This window comes from Urocitellus parryii, chromosome 9 (genome assembly GCF_045843805.1).
Source record: "Urocitellus parryii isolate mUroPar1 chromosome 9, mUroPar1.hap1, whole genome shotgun sequence".
Classification (NCBI taxonomy): Eukaryota; Metazoa; Chordata; class Mammalia; order Rodentia; family Sciuridae; genus Urocitellus; species Urocitellus parryii.
Genome location: NC_135539.1, coordinates 8,966,315 through 8,979,511, shown reverse-complemented (window position 1 = coordinate 8,979,511; position 13,197 = coordinate 8,966,315). Strand labels below are relative to the sequence as shown.

The window sequence follows — 13,197 nt, the reverse complement described above, 5'->3', positions numbered from 1 at the left end:
TTTGTACTTGCACATGCTCATGTTAACATGTTGACACACTGATGCACATACAGTCCATCACACATCCAGGTCAGAGCAGTTAAACCTTCCCTTGGCCCAAATCCTGTTACCTCAGCAGGTGCTGAGCCTGGCTGCAAACATCACCACTGAGATTATGCCTGCACTGTGAGACACAAAATGGCCTATCTACTTTCCTTGGAGGCTGCTGGTGGGGGTTTCCCAGCAAGCTCTCTCCTGACACTGCAGACAGCTTGTGCCAACAGCAAGAATGGGAAGCGTGTTCCAGGGGTTTGGTCCAAGCTTCCCATGGGTAGTGGCTTGGAGGTCTCCCTTCTTCCCACAAATTACTCAGACCCACAAATGTGTCTTCAGACCCTGTGATGGTCACAAGGCTATTGCTCCCCCAGCCACATCCTTGGGGACCAGGTGGTATCAGGCCTCTGGGAACTGAGTTGCTGCCACCAAAAGTCAGCAAGCTGCATCCAGTGCCCAACTGCATGGATTGGTCTTGAACTTGTGATCCTCCTTCAGCTTCCAGAGTAAAGTTGACCACTTGAGGGCTGGGGATATAGCTCCTTTGGTAGAGTGCTTGCCTTGCATGCACAAGGCCCTGGGTTCTATCCCCAGCACAAACACACACACACCACACACACACACACACACTTGACCACTTGGACTAAAGGTGCTGGTGCACTTACCGGTGAACCCCAGAGTCAGAACCAGGGGCAGAATCCTGTCTGTATTCCCATTCATCAAAGGGCATAGTGGTATCCACTTAGTGAGCCCTCTACAAAATCCACTTAGTGAGCCCTCTACAAACACAGGTGGTGTCAAACAATTCTTGCACCGAGGGAGACAGTGGAAATTTGGGGGGGTGGGAGATGGAGGAAGCTCCTTCACTGGGGAGAGACTGCTGGTGCATCACGGATAAGCAGTGCCTGCGCGTGCCACTCTTCTTCCTATGCCAGGCTCAGAGACAGGACAGTCTCCATTCCTAGCATTCTTGACCCCTGCCAGGGATAAGCAGGTCCTGCAAAGCCTGGATGCCCAGACTGGACTGGCTGGGCCAGCAATGATATCTCTCTGGAAAGCCAGGGATTGGGCTTGCCTCCAACACATGCCACAGCTGAGCATCTGGTGTCTGTGGGTCCCCTCCTGTAGTGGGCACTGTAGGCCCCATCCAGACCCATCTTGGAGACCAAAAGACTCCCTAGCTGCCAGGAGCACCAGTCATAACTGAGACACACCCCTAGCCAGAGTCACTTTAATGGAAGAGAGCACCAAAAGGCAATGTACATCCAGCAACAGGTAAGGAGCTTTCCTCTGTGTTCATTCCCAGGAGATGTCTCTGTTCCCAAGCTCCAGTGGATCTTTACCATTGAGCTACATCCTCAGCACTTTTTATTTTGAGACAGGGTGGTCTAAGTTGCCTAGCCTGGTCTTGAACTTATGGTCCTCCTTCAGCTTCCAGAGCCACTGGGATTACAGGTGTATACCAACACCCCTCATCTTCCCAACCCCAGCTGCAGCAGCCGCTCTTGTTCTCTACCCACTCCATATCAGGAGCAGCCCTGCAGGCATATCCCTATTTCAGCATCCATGTCCATGTCAAGGCTGACTGACCAACCTTGGCATCCTGAGTGAGGGCACCTGAAGGACAGCATGAGCAAAGTAAGGTGGACACGTATGTGTTCAAGCCACCTAGACATGTGTCTGAACACACATGTGTTCTACCTCATGTCTGCTCTACTGACCTATACTCTAGTGGAGAGGCTCCTTAAATGGAATCCTAGTCCTTGGTGTTGGGGTTTCTCTCTGGGGTATGGCTGCTGCTCACACTTTTCCCAACACTTGGCCCCTCTCTTTCCCCTTGATCCACCCTGGAGAAATGGAAATCAGCTGCAATTGCCTAACATACCCAAGGCTGTGGGTCAGCCTTCTGGTGATGGACCAGCCTTGTTGTCTACCCAGGTCTTTTTTTTTTTTTTTAAAGAGAGAGTGAGAGAGGAGAGAGAGAGAGAGAGAGAGAGAGAGAGAGAGAGAGAGAGAGAGAGAGAATTTTTAATATTTATTTTTCAGTTCTCGGCGGACACAACATCTTTGTTGGTATGTGGTGCTGAGGATCGAACCCGGGCCATACGCATGCCAGGCGAGCATGCTACAGCTTGAGCCACATCCCCAGCCCTACCCAGGTCTTATGGAGCTCACTCCAGGACATGAGGGGGTGGGGACACTGACCAGTAAGAAAGTCCTGGCAGCCACACAGGAATCCTCAGTTCAGCCTCCAGGCCACAAGTAATCGCCCCAGGGGGCCAGCCCTTGGGCTTTGGAGGGCCCTTGAATAGATCAAAAGAAACTGCCCCTCCCTGGGAAGCAGAGATGCAGGAATGGGCTTAGGACCAGGGCCTGGCTATTTGAGGAGGAGGCGGAAGTGGGCCAGGCTAGCAGGAGGCCTGAAGTCATAAGCTATTTATGAGGCAGCTGCCCCTTCCCCTTGACCCTGGGCTTGGCAAGAGGGTCCTATAAGCTCAGGGCTCAGGGCTTTGCATCATTGGCAGTACTCCCTTCCTAGGAAGGGAGGATGCAGCCCACACAAACCCCATTTGACCTGCCCAGTGGCTGCCCTCTGTACCCAAGGAATTGCCCCCATCCCCAAGCCCACAAGACATAAGGCCACTTAAGGCAGTCAAGGTGGCAGCCATTGTGCTGAAAAGGAACTCACTGGCTAGTCTCAGTTACAGAAGACTAAGCCAGTGTCCTGGGCTCCTGGGACTGTGAGGCTAGAACCTTCTCTACATCCTTTAGTGCCAACAGGAACTGACAACCACATCCCCCACAGCTGGAGGCAGCTCCAACCCTTCCACAATCTTTGGGGGGAGGGGCAAGGGGGCAGAGCAGCTCATGCCAACACTGACCCCAGCCTTAACCTTTTCAGAGCATCAACACCCATGCATCCTCACTGATATCCTTGCCTTCCCCAACAAAGCAGCAGGGCACAGCGGGGACAGGAGGCCCCAAGCTCCTTTCTCTCTCTTGGTTCCACCTCCTCTCCCTCCTGGCCAGTTTGCCAGCCAGCCCTGCAAACCACAGTGGGAAAGCCCAGCCCACCACTTCCAGCCTTCAGAGGGAGCCTTACACCACAACCAGGAAGTAGAGGGCAGGGAGGGAGAGACTGCATACCCCCCCCCCCACCACACTCAGGCCAGAACATCTGGAGAAGTGGGATGCTGGTGCAGGCCCCACCTCCTTCTGGGGCAGAGTCCAGGCTACCCACCAAATGGAATGAGCCTCTCTTTCATCCTGGATGAAAGGATGAAAGGAGAATCCTTCAGAATGCCCATGATTTCTACAACACCCACATCCCCATGCTTTCATCAGGGAGAGAGGGGTCTAGCTGGGGCCTCAGTTTCCCTCATACATTGAAAGGGAAAGGGCTGTGGGGGTTGTTCTCACAGGAAGGGGGAGTCTTTGGGCGGAATGGCTGCAGGGGATAAGGAGGAAAGGGGGTGGGAGTCACATCCAGGCTTGCCTCAATAGCAGGGATTTATAACACATTGCCCCCACCCCCACCCCCGGAAGCAGCTAGCAGTGCCACAAACAGCTGGGTGGCTTCCAGCAGGCAGCAGGCTGAGGCTGCCCCTCCTTCCACAGGAAGTCCCGGTTGGGGCCCTTGGGGGTGGGATGGGATGGCTGAGCCTCAGCCTGGGTCAGAGTTCAGCCCCTGAGCTGGTCAACAGAGAAGCAGCTGGATGTCAAGTGCCTTGTTCACCTGAGGGTCACAAGAGACATGGTCTATCCCTTTGTCCTATCCAGTACCTTTCACACTGCATACAATTGCTCTGAGGCCTCTATGGTACCAAGGTCAGAGTCACAGAAATCAGAGCTCAGAACAGTCCCCTCAAGGATTTTTACAGGACAGAGGTGGGTTGTCGGGGCGGGTGGTGTTGGTGGTGATATTGTCTGCATAAGGGCCCAGCAGACCCAGAGGATCCCTACAGGGGCAGAGTGGGCAGTGGTAGCTATGCTGGTGTAGGAGCTGCCCCTGAGGGTTCCCTCTCTGGGTCCAGCACTGCCCTTCCCAGAGGCAGGGTGGGGAGCAGGCGCTGGGTTATGCGGAGGGGAAAAGTGTATAGGGCAGCTGCCGCCCAGAAGGGCGGGTGTTCACGGGTCTCCACAGCCGTGGCCCTGGCCTCAGCCCCTTGAGGAGGCTGGCTATTCTCCAACCGGCCCGCCCAGGACGTGGGCGAGCTACTGTCCACATGCCTGGGCGCTAGGAGGGGTGAGAGCTCCGCTACAGAGACAAAGATCCCGCTGCTCCCCCTTTTCTTCCTCTGACCGGCTGTAACGACCCCGGCCCAGGCGTCCATTTCCTGCCCACTACACTCAAATGCCCCGAAGTAGAGGTAGGCAAGTCCGGGTCGAGAACTGGGCCGCCGCCTCCCGGCGCGCTCTCCATAGTGCCGACCTAGCCCCAAAGCAGGGGCTCCGACCCGGTCCTCAAGGGCCCAGTGCCAGCTGCCCGGAGTAATGACTATTGGTAGGGGCGGGCTCTTTGGAGGTCGGCGACCAGGGGCAGCCGAGATGCAGGGAGGTCCCAGCCGCCTCCGGGGACTGCGGGAAGCGAAGTCTTCACTGGGCCGGGCTCTGCCCCTCCGCTGGCGCGGCCACCCCCGCCGGGTGCATACTGCGCAGGCGCGGCCCCGCCCAGCTGCTGGCGCTTCCGGGCGGCGGGAGGCGGGCGCGCTGCGGGTCCCAGGGATGTAGACTCCCGGCGGCTGCGAGGCCGAACCCCATGGGAACTCCTGAGAGTGCGGCCGCTCCCGCGGGCCCTGATGAAGCCTCCATTTCCCGAACGAGCCCGCCGCCCATGAGCCCCCAAGTGACCGGATGCCTCGGGGCCGGCCACGGGCCAAAGCGGGTGAGAGCAAGACCGCAGCGAAGCGGAGGCTGAGCCCACGGCGAGCTGGCACAGTGGGCCGGGCTGCAGAGACGGTCACGTCAGCGTCCATTCACGGCTGACTGGCGGCCTCTGCCCGACGTGGACGTCAGCACTGATGTTAAAAATAATGGATGTCTCGAGGGGCAGGGCGCCAAGGGTACCGCCGGAGACCAGCGGCCCAGGAAGGCGCGTCCAGGCCCCGCGCTCACTTGCTGTCTTCCTCTCCAGCTTCCCGAGGCCCCAGACCCGCTGAGGATGCGTCTTCAGGTTTCCCGGCCATGTGATGGCGGAAGGGACCTCTCGCCCCACTTGCTCCTTATTTTGACACCCTGGGCAGTAATGCAGAGTGCAGTTAGGGACTGGCTGGGGTCACGCTCTGAGCATTTGAGGTGGGGTTGGGCAGATTATCAGCCTCATTTTCACCCAGCTGTGTGTTACGGGCCTCCTGGGCCAGAACAAGTCTGGGACAGTAGGAGTCTTGCCTCCATCAGCAGCCCGTGGGGAAAGAAGCTCTGTCTGAGTCTGGGCTGGTTTTTTGGGACCGAGGGTGCTCTACCCATGAGCTACATCCCCAGCCCTTTTTATTTTGAGACAAAGTCTCAGTTGCACAGGCTGACCCACAAATTGGAGTCTTCCTGCCATACCTCCCTAATAGCTGAGATTGCATGCATAAATTCCTGCACATGCATATATACACTGTAAATTCCTGGCTAGGGTTGGGTACAAAGAGCAGGGTTCCAGAAGCAAACTCAGAAGGTTCCCTGGGGTCAACATGATAAATGGGATCATGAGGGTCCTAGCTCCTTCTCTGTAGCCTCAGACATCCCCTCCCAGGCCTGCAGCCCTTGTCACCAGGGTGTGCATCTCCCATGTGTGAAGGGCCCAAAGGGCAGTGCCACCTACCACCCAGCAGCCTGTCATCACTTGAGGTTGAATATGTCAGCCTTGGCATTGTTTGTGCCTCAGAGCAACCCATAAGGTCGGTACCACAGTTTGCAGATGAAAAAACTGAGGCAGACAGAGCCCTTGAACTCCCAGGGCCTGTTTCATCACATAGTTTTCTGTTGCCTCCTACTCAGATACTTTTGTTTTCCCATTGCAGCTTTCCCGAAGGATGGGGCAAAAAAAGCGAATAGCAGAGAAAGAGTTGCAGCAGAGCCCACTGGACACAGCCCAGTCGCCTTCCCCAAAGGAGCCCCACTTGAGACCAGCCTCTTCCCTGGGCCCACAGTGCAGCATCTATTTCTCCAGCCCAAAGAGCCACCCTGCCCGGCTAGGAACAGAGTTTTTTGACCAGCCAGCCATCCCCCTGGCCCGCGCCTTTCTGGGACAGGTAATATCAACCTCGTCTCTGCTGAGGTTGCCATCATGAGGCCCTCACCACTGTTCTCAGCCTGACCTGGCCCTGCTTTCCCATCCTGGTCCCTGAAGAGCCTTATCTTAGTTGTCTGGGGTTACTGGGAGAAGGAGGGCTGTTTGCCTCAGATGGAGGAGGGCTGTCATCTCCTTCCTTTACTTGCAAGGAGAGTAGCAGTTCACTGCCAGCTTTCCCACCTGGGACATGGACGCTTAGTCCCTATCTACTTGGGACCCCTTCAGGGTAGGTCACTTGGAGGTACTATAACACTGTTGGCCCTGTATCTTTGAGGGGCTGGCCACCTTTGCCTGCCTTGTCTCCTGACAATCAGCACTCGTCAGGATGACATTTCTGATAGTGTGTCAGATTGCCAGCATCAAAATTGCCTTGGGACAGCTACCTTCCTACCACATGACTCACAGTGGCAGCTCTGGCAGCCCAGTGGCCCCTATGGCTCAATGTAGATTCAGGATCTGGGCTCTGGTGGACATATTGGAGTGGAGCAGGGACCATCCTGGGGTGGCCTGCCATGCACCCTGTCACCACACATGCACAGCCATGGAGTCTTGGCCAGGTCTGTCTTGAATACCATCTGGGTATTGTTCCTGGGTATCAAAGTCCCAGAACTGGCTTGCTGGCTCTCCCAGAGATTCCTTGGCCTACCCTTTGTCCTTTAACAAGCCTACTTTTAGGTTGAAATGGCCAAGAGAGCCAGTTTCTGTGACTAATAGAAAAACCAGTGTGTTGGGGCTGGGGTTAGCTCAGCAGTAGAGTTCTTACCTCACACATGTGAGGCACTGGGTTTGATCCTCAGCACCACATAAAAATAAATACAATAAATAAAGATTAAAAAAAAATCCCTGTAAAAAAAAGAAAAGAAAAACCAGAGTGTTCAAGGCCCTGGCTCAGTCTCCAGCACTGAAACAAAAGCTAATGAAATAAGTCACCCTCTGAGCTGAGAAGGGTGCTGCCTCCCCGAGGAACATGTACCAAGAGTCTGGTGCTAACTCAGGTGTGGTGGTGCACACCTGTGATTCCAGACTCATGGACCATCCTTGTGCTGAGGCAGGAGGATCACAAGATTGAGGCCAGCCTCAGCAACTTACCAAGGCCCTAAGTAACTTAGCAAGATCCTGTCTCAAAAAATAAAGGGCTGGGGATATGGCTTAGTGGTTAAGTACCCCAGGGTTCAATCCATGGTACCAAAAAACAAAACACAAACAAACAAAACCCGGGTGCTAAAAAAAAAAAAAAAAAAAAAAAAACTAGCTTCGTGGAGAAGGGATGAGATTCTGTTCCCATGAAGATGCTTTCAGCTGCAAGGGCCAGAGGATCTTTCTGAAAGTAACTTAGATATTGAACATTTATGACATGACAAACAATATGTGGGGCAGGTGCACCCCAGGATTGATGGTCAAGCATCAGAGTGCATCCACCTCTAGCCAGTGTCCTTGGCATGTCGTTTCCTTTTAGGCCTGTATCACACCTACTGGAGTCTGTTGGTGGACAGGATGATGTCTAGCAGAGAAGAGGGTGCTCACCCTCTGTCCCTTTGGTCGGGGAGGACAGCCTTTTTGATAACCTCCCAGTGGGTGCCCTTGCAGACCCCTCAGCAGGGTCACACTTTTATCAAAAAGTTCATTTCAGGGCTGGAGATGTAGCTCAGGGGTAGAGTGCTTAAGAGTGCTCAAGGCCCTGGCTCAGTCTCCAGCACTGAAACAAAAGCTAATGAAATAAGTCACCCTCAGAGCTGAGAAGGGTGCTGCCTCCCCCAGGAACATGTACCAGAGAACTAAGGTGTGCTCCCTGCAGAAGGGTAGCTGGGCCCCAGGGTGCCAAGAGGCATGGGGGCAGGCCTCCTCAGAGTCCTAAAAAGCTCTCCTCTGGAGATGATCAGGCCAAACCCAAGGTACTCATTCCTGTCCCCAGTGCTTTGGATGCCTGTGGGCATTTCTAGGTTCCAGGACAGTCATCATTCCATCCTGTCCTGTGATACCGACCCTCAGGCACCACAGCTGACCCTAACCTGAGTTCAAGGTGGCTGGCCTTCCAACTGGTCCCTCTGACCTAAGGATGAGGCAGTTGCTGTAGATTTGGCTAGTCCCTGCAGTTCTGCTGTGAACCCTGGTTGAGTCAGGCCTAGGTCTGGGTCTTCAAGCACAGGGGCAGAACTGCTGGCCATTCCCAAGACAGTGGTCCAGGCTAGGGAACTGCAGGCAGCTGGTCCTGCTATTCAGAAAAGCTTTAGAGCTGGTTGGTGGGAGCTGAGTGTGAGGGTCTTTTGTGATTGCTTTGGAAGGTCACTCCACAGGCTCTGGCATACCCCAGGAGGCCATGTATGGATATCCTTGGGAGCCTGTGCCTTCCACACTGGCCAGCCTCGTGCTGATATAGTCCTCTGAAGGGGAATGGGAGAGGAAGTAGGGAGGACTTGAAGGTCAGCCTACATGGTGGTCATCTAATAGGGCTTGTGGCCTCAGTGGTGGCTTTTGGGATCTAATTAGGAGACACGGTGCAGGTGCCAGGTGAGAGGGCCTGGCTGAGTCTGGCACATTCTGAGCTAGTGAGAGGTTGCACAGGCTGGAGACTGTCAGGGTGGGTGTATCCCTATCCCTTCTGGCCCTGAGCAGACTACCCACACACAGGTCCTTGTCCGGCGACTTGCTGACGGCACAGAGCTCCGTGGCCGCATTGTGGAGACTGAGGCATACTTGGGACCAGAGGATGAAGCTGCCCACTCAAGGGGTGGCCGGCAGACCACCCGCAACCGCGGCATGTTCATGAAACCCGGGACCCTGTATGTGTACATTATCTATGGGATGTACTTCTGCATGAATGTCTCTAGCCAAGGTTAGTAATGTTGGCAATGAAGGAGCAGGACTGGCACAGCCCCCTTAGCTAGTAGTTGGGGGACTCCCAGGAGGACTGGGTTGGCAGGCATTTGAGGAAGGTAGTGCCATTGCCAGGGCCAAGTCCAGATTTCAGGAGCTCTGGCTGCATTGATAGGGCATGGTTGGCTAATGGGACTGGGCCCCTGTGGGATAGAGGCTATAGGACACACCTGAATGCAGAGCAGACAGATTCCATGAGGTTACCACTGATCCCAGAGCTTGAAGCTGATGGCAAAGAGCACTGGGGTAGATGTGGAAAGAGTAAGGTGTAGGGAAGCAAAGGAGAGATCAGTCTAGGCTGAGCTGAGCAATTGCAGGAGCCTATCAAGTGGACTATTGTGGGGTCTGATCAGTTGTTCTCAGCCAGGAGCAATTATGCCCCTTAGGGGACATTAGGCAATATCTGGAGACGTTTTTGGTCATTTTATAGCTGGGGATGGTACTGGCATCTACTGGTTGAAAACAGGAGTGCTGCCAAACCCCTATAAGGCGCAGGACAGCCCTCACCACACAGGAGCCTCTGTCACAGTGGAGTTGTCACAGTGGAATTGCTGGCTTGGTGCTCTGAGAGAAGCCCTCACTTGTGAGTGTGGCTCTGGTGTAGACTCTGCCCTTGGTGAACTCAGAGCACCATCCTGTCAAAGCCACTGCTGACCAGACAACCAGACTGTTTGGGGAAAACAGTAGGGGGTCACAGTATGCCATGCTGCAGGCCATGTATGTTGGACAGTGCAATGACGTGGGGATTTTGGTTGCCCAGAGCCTACAGCCAAGGATATCGAGTGCAAGAGCCTTGGAGACTGGGGGACACAAGGACTGCAGGACCAGCCCCATAGAGGAAAGCTCTCAGTGATTAGTTATCCAGGAGGGTGGGAGCCCTTCCTGGAGAGCCATGATTACTCCTGAGAGCTGGGTGCAGAGCTCCTTGTTAGCAATAACTAAGCTCAGGAGGGGAGGGCTGGCCTCAGGAGAAAGGCTGAGCCTAGAAGTGCTTGGTGCTATGGCCAGTGGAATGGTGGCAGGGATGTGACCTATTCCTTTCTGAACATGTGACCAAGATGCCCCAGGAACGTACAGGTTGTGGGGGCAGGACCCCCACATGGGTGAAGACAAGGTTATGATCATCCAGATAAGAGTGGTGGCTGAGGATATGGTTGTCACCTGTGCAGGTGGAGGCAACACATGGAAGTTCAGAGGGGCCAGGTTCAGGAGGAGGAGAATAGCCAGACTGCCAAGGCTGGAGCCACTGTGCAGCAGAGCAGGGGTGAGGTGGTGGAGGCTGGGCAAGAAGAGAGTAAAGGTGTTTCTGTCATTATGTGAGACTCAAGTACATTCTGTGCAAGAGCCAGGAAAGAGGTGTGCCAGAGTGGAGGCTGAGCTGCTTTTCCTTTATAGGTGGCTCTGGCTCAGCAAGGGGTCTGCCTACTCCCTGCAAAAGTGACTCAGGGTAGGGCTGGGAATATAGCTCAGAGTGCTTGCCTTGCATGCACAAAGCTCTGGATTCAATCTCTAGCGCTGCCAAAAAAATTAAAAAGTGAAGGTGGGCACAGAGGGTGAGCAAATAGCAAGCTGGAAGTAGCATAAGACTCAGAGGGACTGGAACCTCCAGGCTTTGTTTTGAATCTCTTTGAAAACTGGCTGGTTATGGGGCTCACAAGAACCCAGCACTTGCTGGTTGCAGGCTTTGCTGCAGGGCATGGCTCCATTCACTTGGACTGGCCCTGAGTGCTGACGCAGAGCAGAGGCTGGGAGCAGACCCACCTGGCCAAGGCCCAAAAGTGGGTACTAGCTTGGCCACACTTGGGCCAAGCCTGACTCCCAGGTGACTGGGAGTCCAGGTGCATAGGTGAGCAGCTTTACCGGAGGGTCAGAGCTGTCCTGGCCTGGATCTAGGTCATCATTGTCCAAGACCAGTAATAACAGACCCAGACATTCAGGTCTAGAGGAATTTGGATATCTGTGCCTTCTTGGTGGGTCCCTGAAGTAGCCTGGACTGATAGGGCAGGGCAGGGATGGGCTGGAGAAGACCTCCAAGGGAGGTCTTGTGGACATCTCCCGACATGCTTACCAAGAGGTGGCGGACAGTCCCTCTACTGAATCATAAGCCACAGCTGTTCTAGCATCCTGTGCCCAGGCCAACTTCCAGGCTTGGCCAACAGGTTGCTGAGTGGCAGACAGATGGGGAGCCATAGTGCCTGGCTAGGAATCTGGGCTCGTCCTGGGACTGCCCACTTCCTAGCAGGGTTATGCCAGTCCAGGAGCACCAGCTGCTGGGGCCTCACACTTGCCACCATATACAAGATGAAGGGAAAGGGGCTGTGGTTGTAGCTCAGTAATAGAGGGCTTGCCTAGCCTGCGTGAGGAACCGAGTTTGGTTCTCAGCACCACATAAGAAAATAAAGTTATTAAGAAGATGAAGGGAAAGCATGTGCTTTTGTGGTGGCAGCCAAGGGGTCCCTACAGAAGGAACAGCTGCCTTGTGGATGCAGGTGTGCAGAGGAGTCTAGACACAGGGAGGGGCAGACCCAGAAGGCAGTGAGCAACCATGTCAGCACTGTGACACTGGAGGTGCACTGGAGCAGGAAGGCAAGGGCCAGGGAGGCTCTGCTTCCAAACTGTCTATCTGTCCAACAGGGGATGGCGCTTGTGTCCTACTGCGAGCACTTGAGCCCCTTGGGGGTCTGGAAACTATGCGCCAGCTTCGCAACAACCTCCGGAAAGGCACCCTTAGCCGGACCCTCAAGGACCGTGAGCTCTGTAACGGTCCCTCTAAGCTGTGCCAAGCCCTGGCTATTGACAAGAGCTTTGACCAGCGGGACCTGGCCCAGGACGAGGCCATGTGGCTGGAGTATGGTCTGCTGGGCCCCAGTAGACCAGCCGTGGTGGCAGCAGCCCGTGTGGGCATTGGCAACGCAGGGGAGTGGACCCAAAAGCCCCTGCGCTTCTACTTCCAGGGCAGCCCATGGGTGAGTGTGGTGGACAAAGCAGCTGAGCAGAAGAACACACAGACCTGAGCAAAGAGCCCACTTAGGCTTTTTTTAATTGTTTAAAAACTAAATAAATGTTTTGCTTCTAGGGAACTGTTTTGTCTTTACAGAGCCCCTGGTTGATCATCACATGCCTAAAGTCAGTCCTTCCTCCAGGGTTAGGGTCAACAAGAGAGCCACACAGTACATGCACATTCTGGGGCAGGGTTCTGGCAGGAAGTTGAGCTGCCACCCACCACAAGGGTGACCTATGTGGTGCTGTGGTGAGGCTGGGCCAGGAGAGGATCGTAGCTATCTGGGAGGGATGTAGTGCATGGTGAGCAGAGGTGGTGCTGGGTGAGGTGGCCACACATGCTGATGCCATCAGAAGGCAGGAAGGAATATATCCCTCAGGATAGCACACAAAGTGGGGCAAGGCAAATACGGCCAGGGCTAGGACGAGGGTCAAAACAGCCTATGTGCATGTGTAAGGACACAGTCCTCACCAGATGCGAGTCTAGAAGGCACCCTTCAGCTTTTGGTGATGGTAAGGCTGTTGCGAGGACAAGTGAGAGTTAAAAGAGCACAGAGGATGATGGCCTCACAGCTGCTGCTGAACCAAGGTGCCTGTGGTAAGGATAAGGACAAGGGCTCTGCAAGCCTTCAGTCATGCCAGGGTTGGCCACCCATGCAGTGCCCACCCTCACACCCCATTCTCTCTCTGGCTCATGTGAGCAGAGCCTGGAAGACAGCAATGACAGGGTCCTCATGGGTGGTCACCACCAGCACACTGCGGAACTTGTCGAAGAGCATGAGCAGCTGGGAGCGCCGAGTGTTCTCGTTGTACATGATCTCCTCCAGGTGGTGATGGCCACGGAAGTAGTGAAGGAGCCTGGAGGAGGGGTGGCATTAGCCGAGACAAGGCCCGAACCCCGAAGGCCTCTGACAAACACTGGTGGGGGTTAGCTCAGCATCCTGGACCCAACGCCCACTGGAGTCCCTGGTGACCAGCAGTGGGCATGAAGTGGTCCTAACAAGAAGCAC

The 13,197-nt window shown here is 54.9% G+C and overlaps 2 protein-coding genes across 9 annotated transcripts in view; one reads left to right on the top strand and one right to left on the bottom strand.

Annotated features, from left to right (window-relative positions):
• Positions 1 to 4,734: 4,734 nt before the first annotated feature.
• Positions 4,735 to 12,203, top strand: Mpg (N-methylpurine DNA glycosylase). Of its 2 annotated transcripts, none has more exons than XM_026385330.2 (4): positions 4,735 to 4,918; positions 6,042 to 6,272; positions 8,942 to 9,146; positions 11,822 to 12,203. In XM_026385330.2, the coding sequence occupies exons 1-4, from the start codon at positions 4,793 to 4,795 to the stop codon at positions 12,199 to 12,201; spliced, it is 942 nt and encodes a 313-aa protein (XP_026241115.2). In that variant the 5' UTR covers positions 4,735 to 4,792; the 3' UTR covers positions 12,202 to 12,203. The 2 variants fall into 2 exon arrangements, with proteins under 2 accessions (XP_026241115.2, XP_026241117.1); XM_026385332.2 differs by lacking the exon at positions 4,735 to 4,918 and adding an exon at positions 4,970 to 5,206.
• The window catches only part of Nprl3 (NPR3 like, GATOR1 complex subunit), a 34,959-nt gene continuing 33,960 nt past the window's right edge, over positions 12,199 to 13,197 (bottom strand). For all 7 annotated transcript variants that reach the window (XM_026385324.2, XM_026385325.2, XM_026385329.2 and 4 more), the window contains one exon: positions 12,199 to 13,045. In XM_026385324.2, coding sequence (XP_026241109.1) covers positions 12,880 to 13,045 — 166 coding nt within the window. In that variant the 3' untranslated portion in view covers positions 12,199 to 12,879. The remainder of the gene's footprint in view (positions 13,046 to 13,197) is intronic.

Excerpts from the sequence above, each read along its gene's own strand:
- Mpg (XM_026385330.2), top strand. The coding sequence starts at position 4,793 with ATGGGAACTCCTGAGAGTGCGGCCGCTCCCGCGGGCCCTGATGAAGCC. Across the intron at positions 4,919-6,041 it reads CCGGCCACGGGCCAAAGCGG|CTTTCCCGAAGGATGGGGCA; the intron begins GTGAGAGCAAGA and ends TTCCCATTGCAG. Across the intron at positions 6,273-8,941 it reads CCCGCGCCTTTCTGGGACAG|GTCCTTGTCCGGCGACTTGC; the intron begins GTAATATCAACC and ends ACCCACACACAG.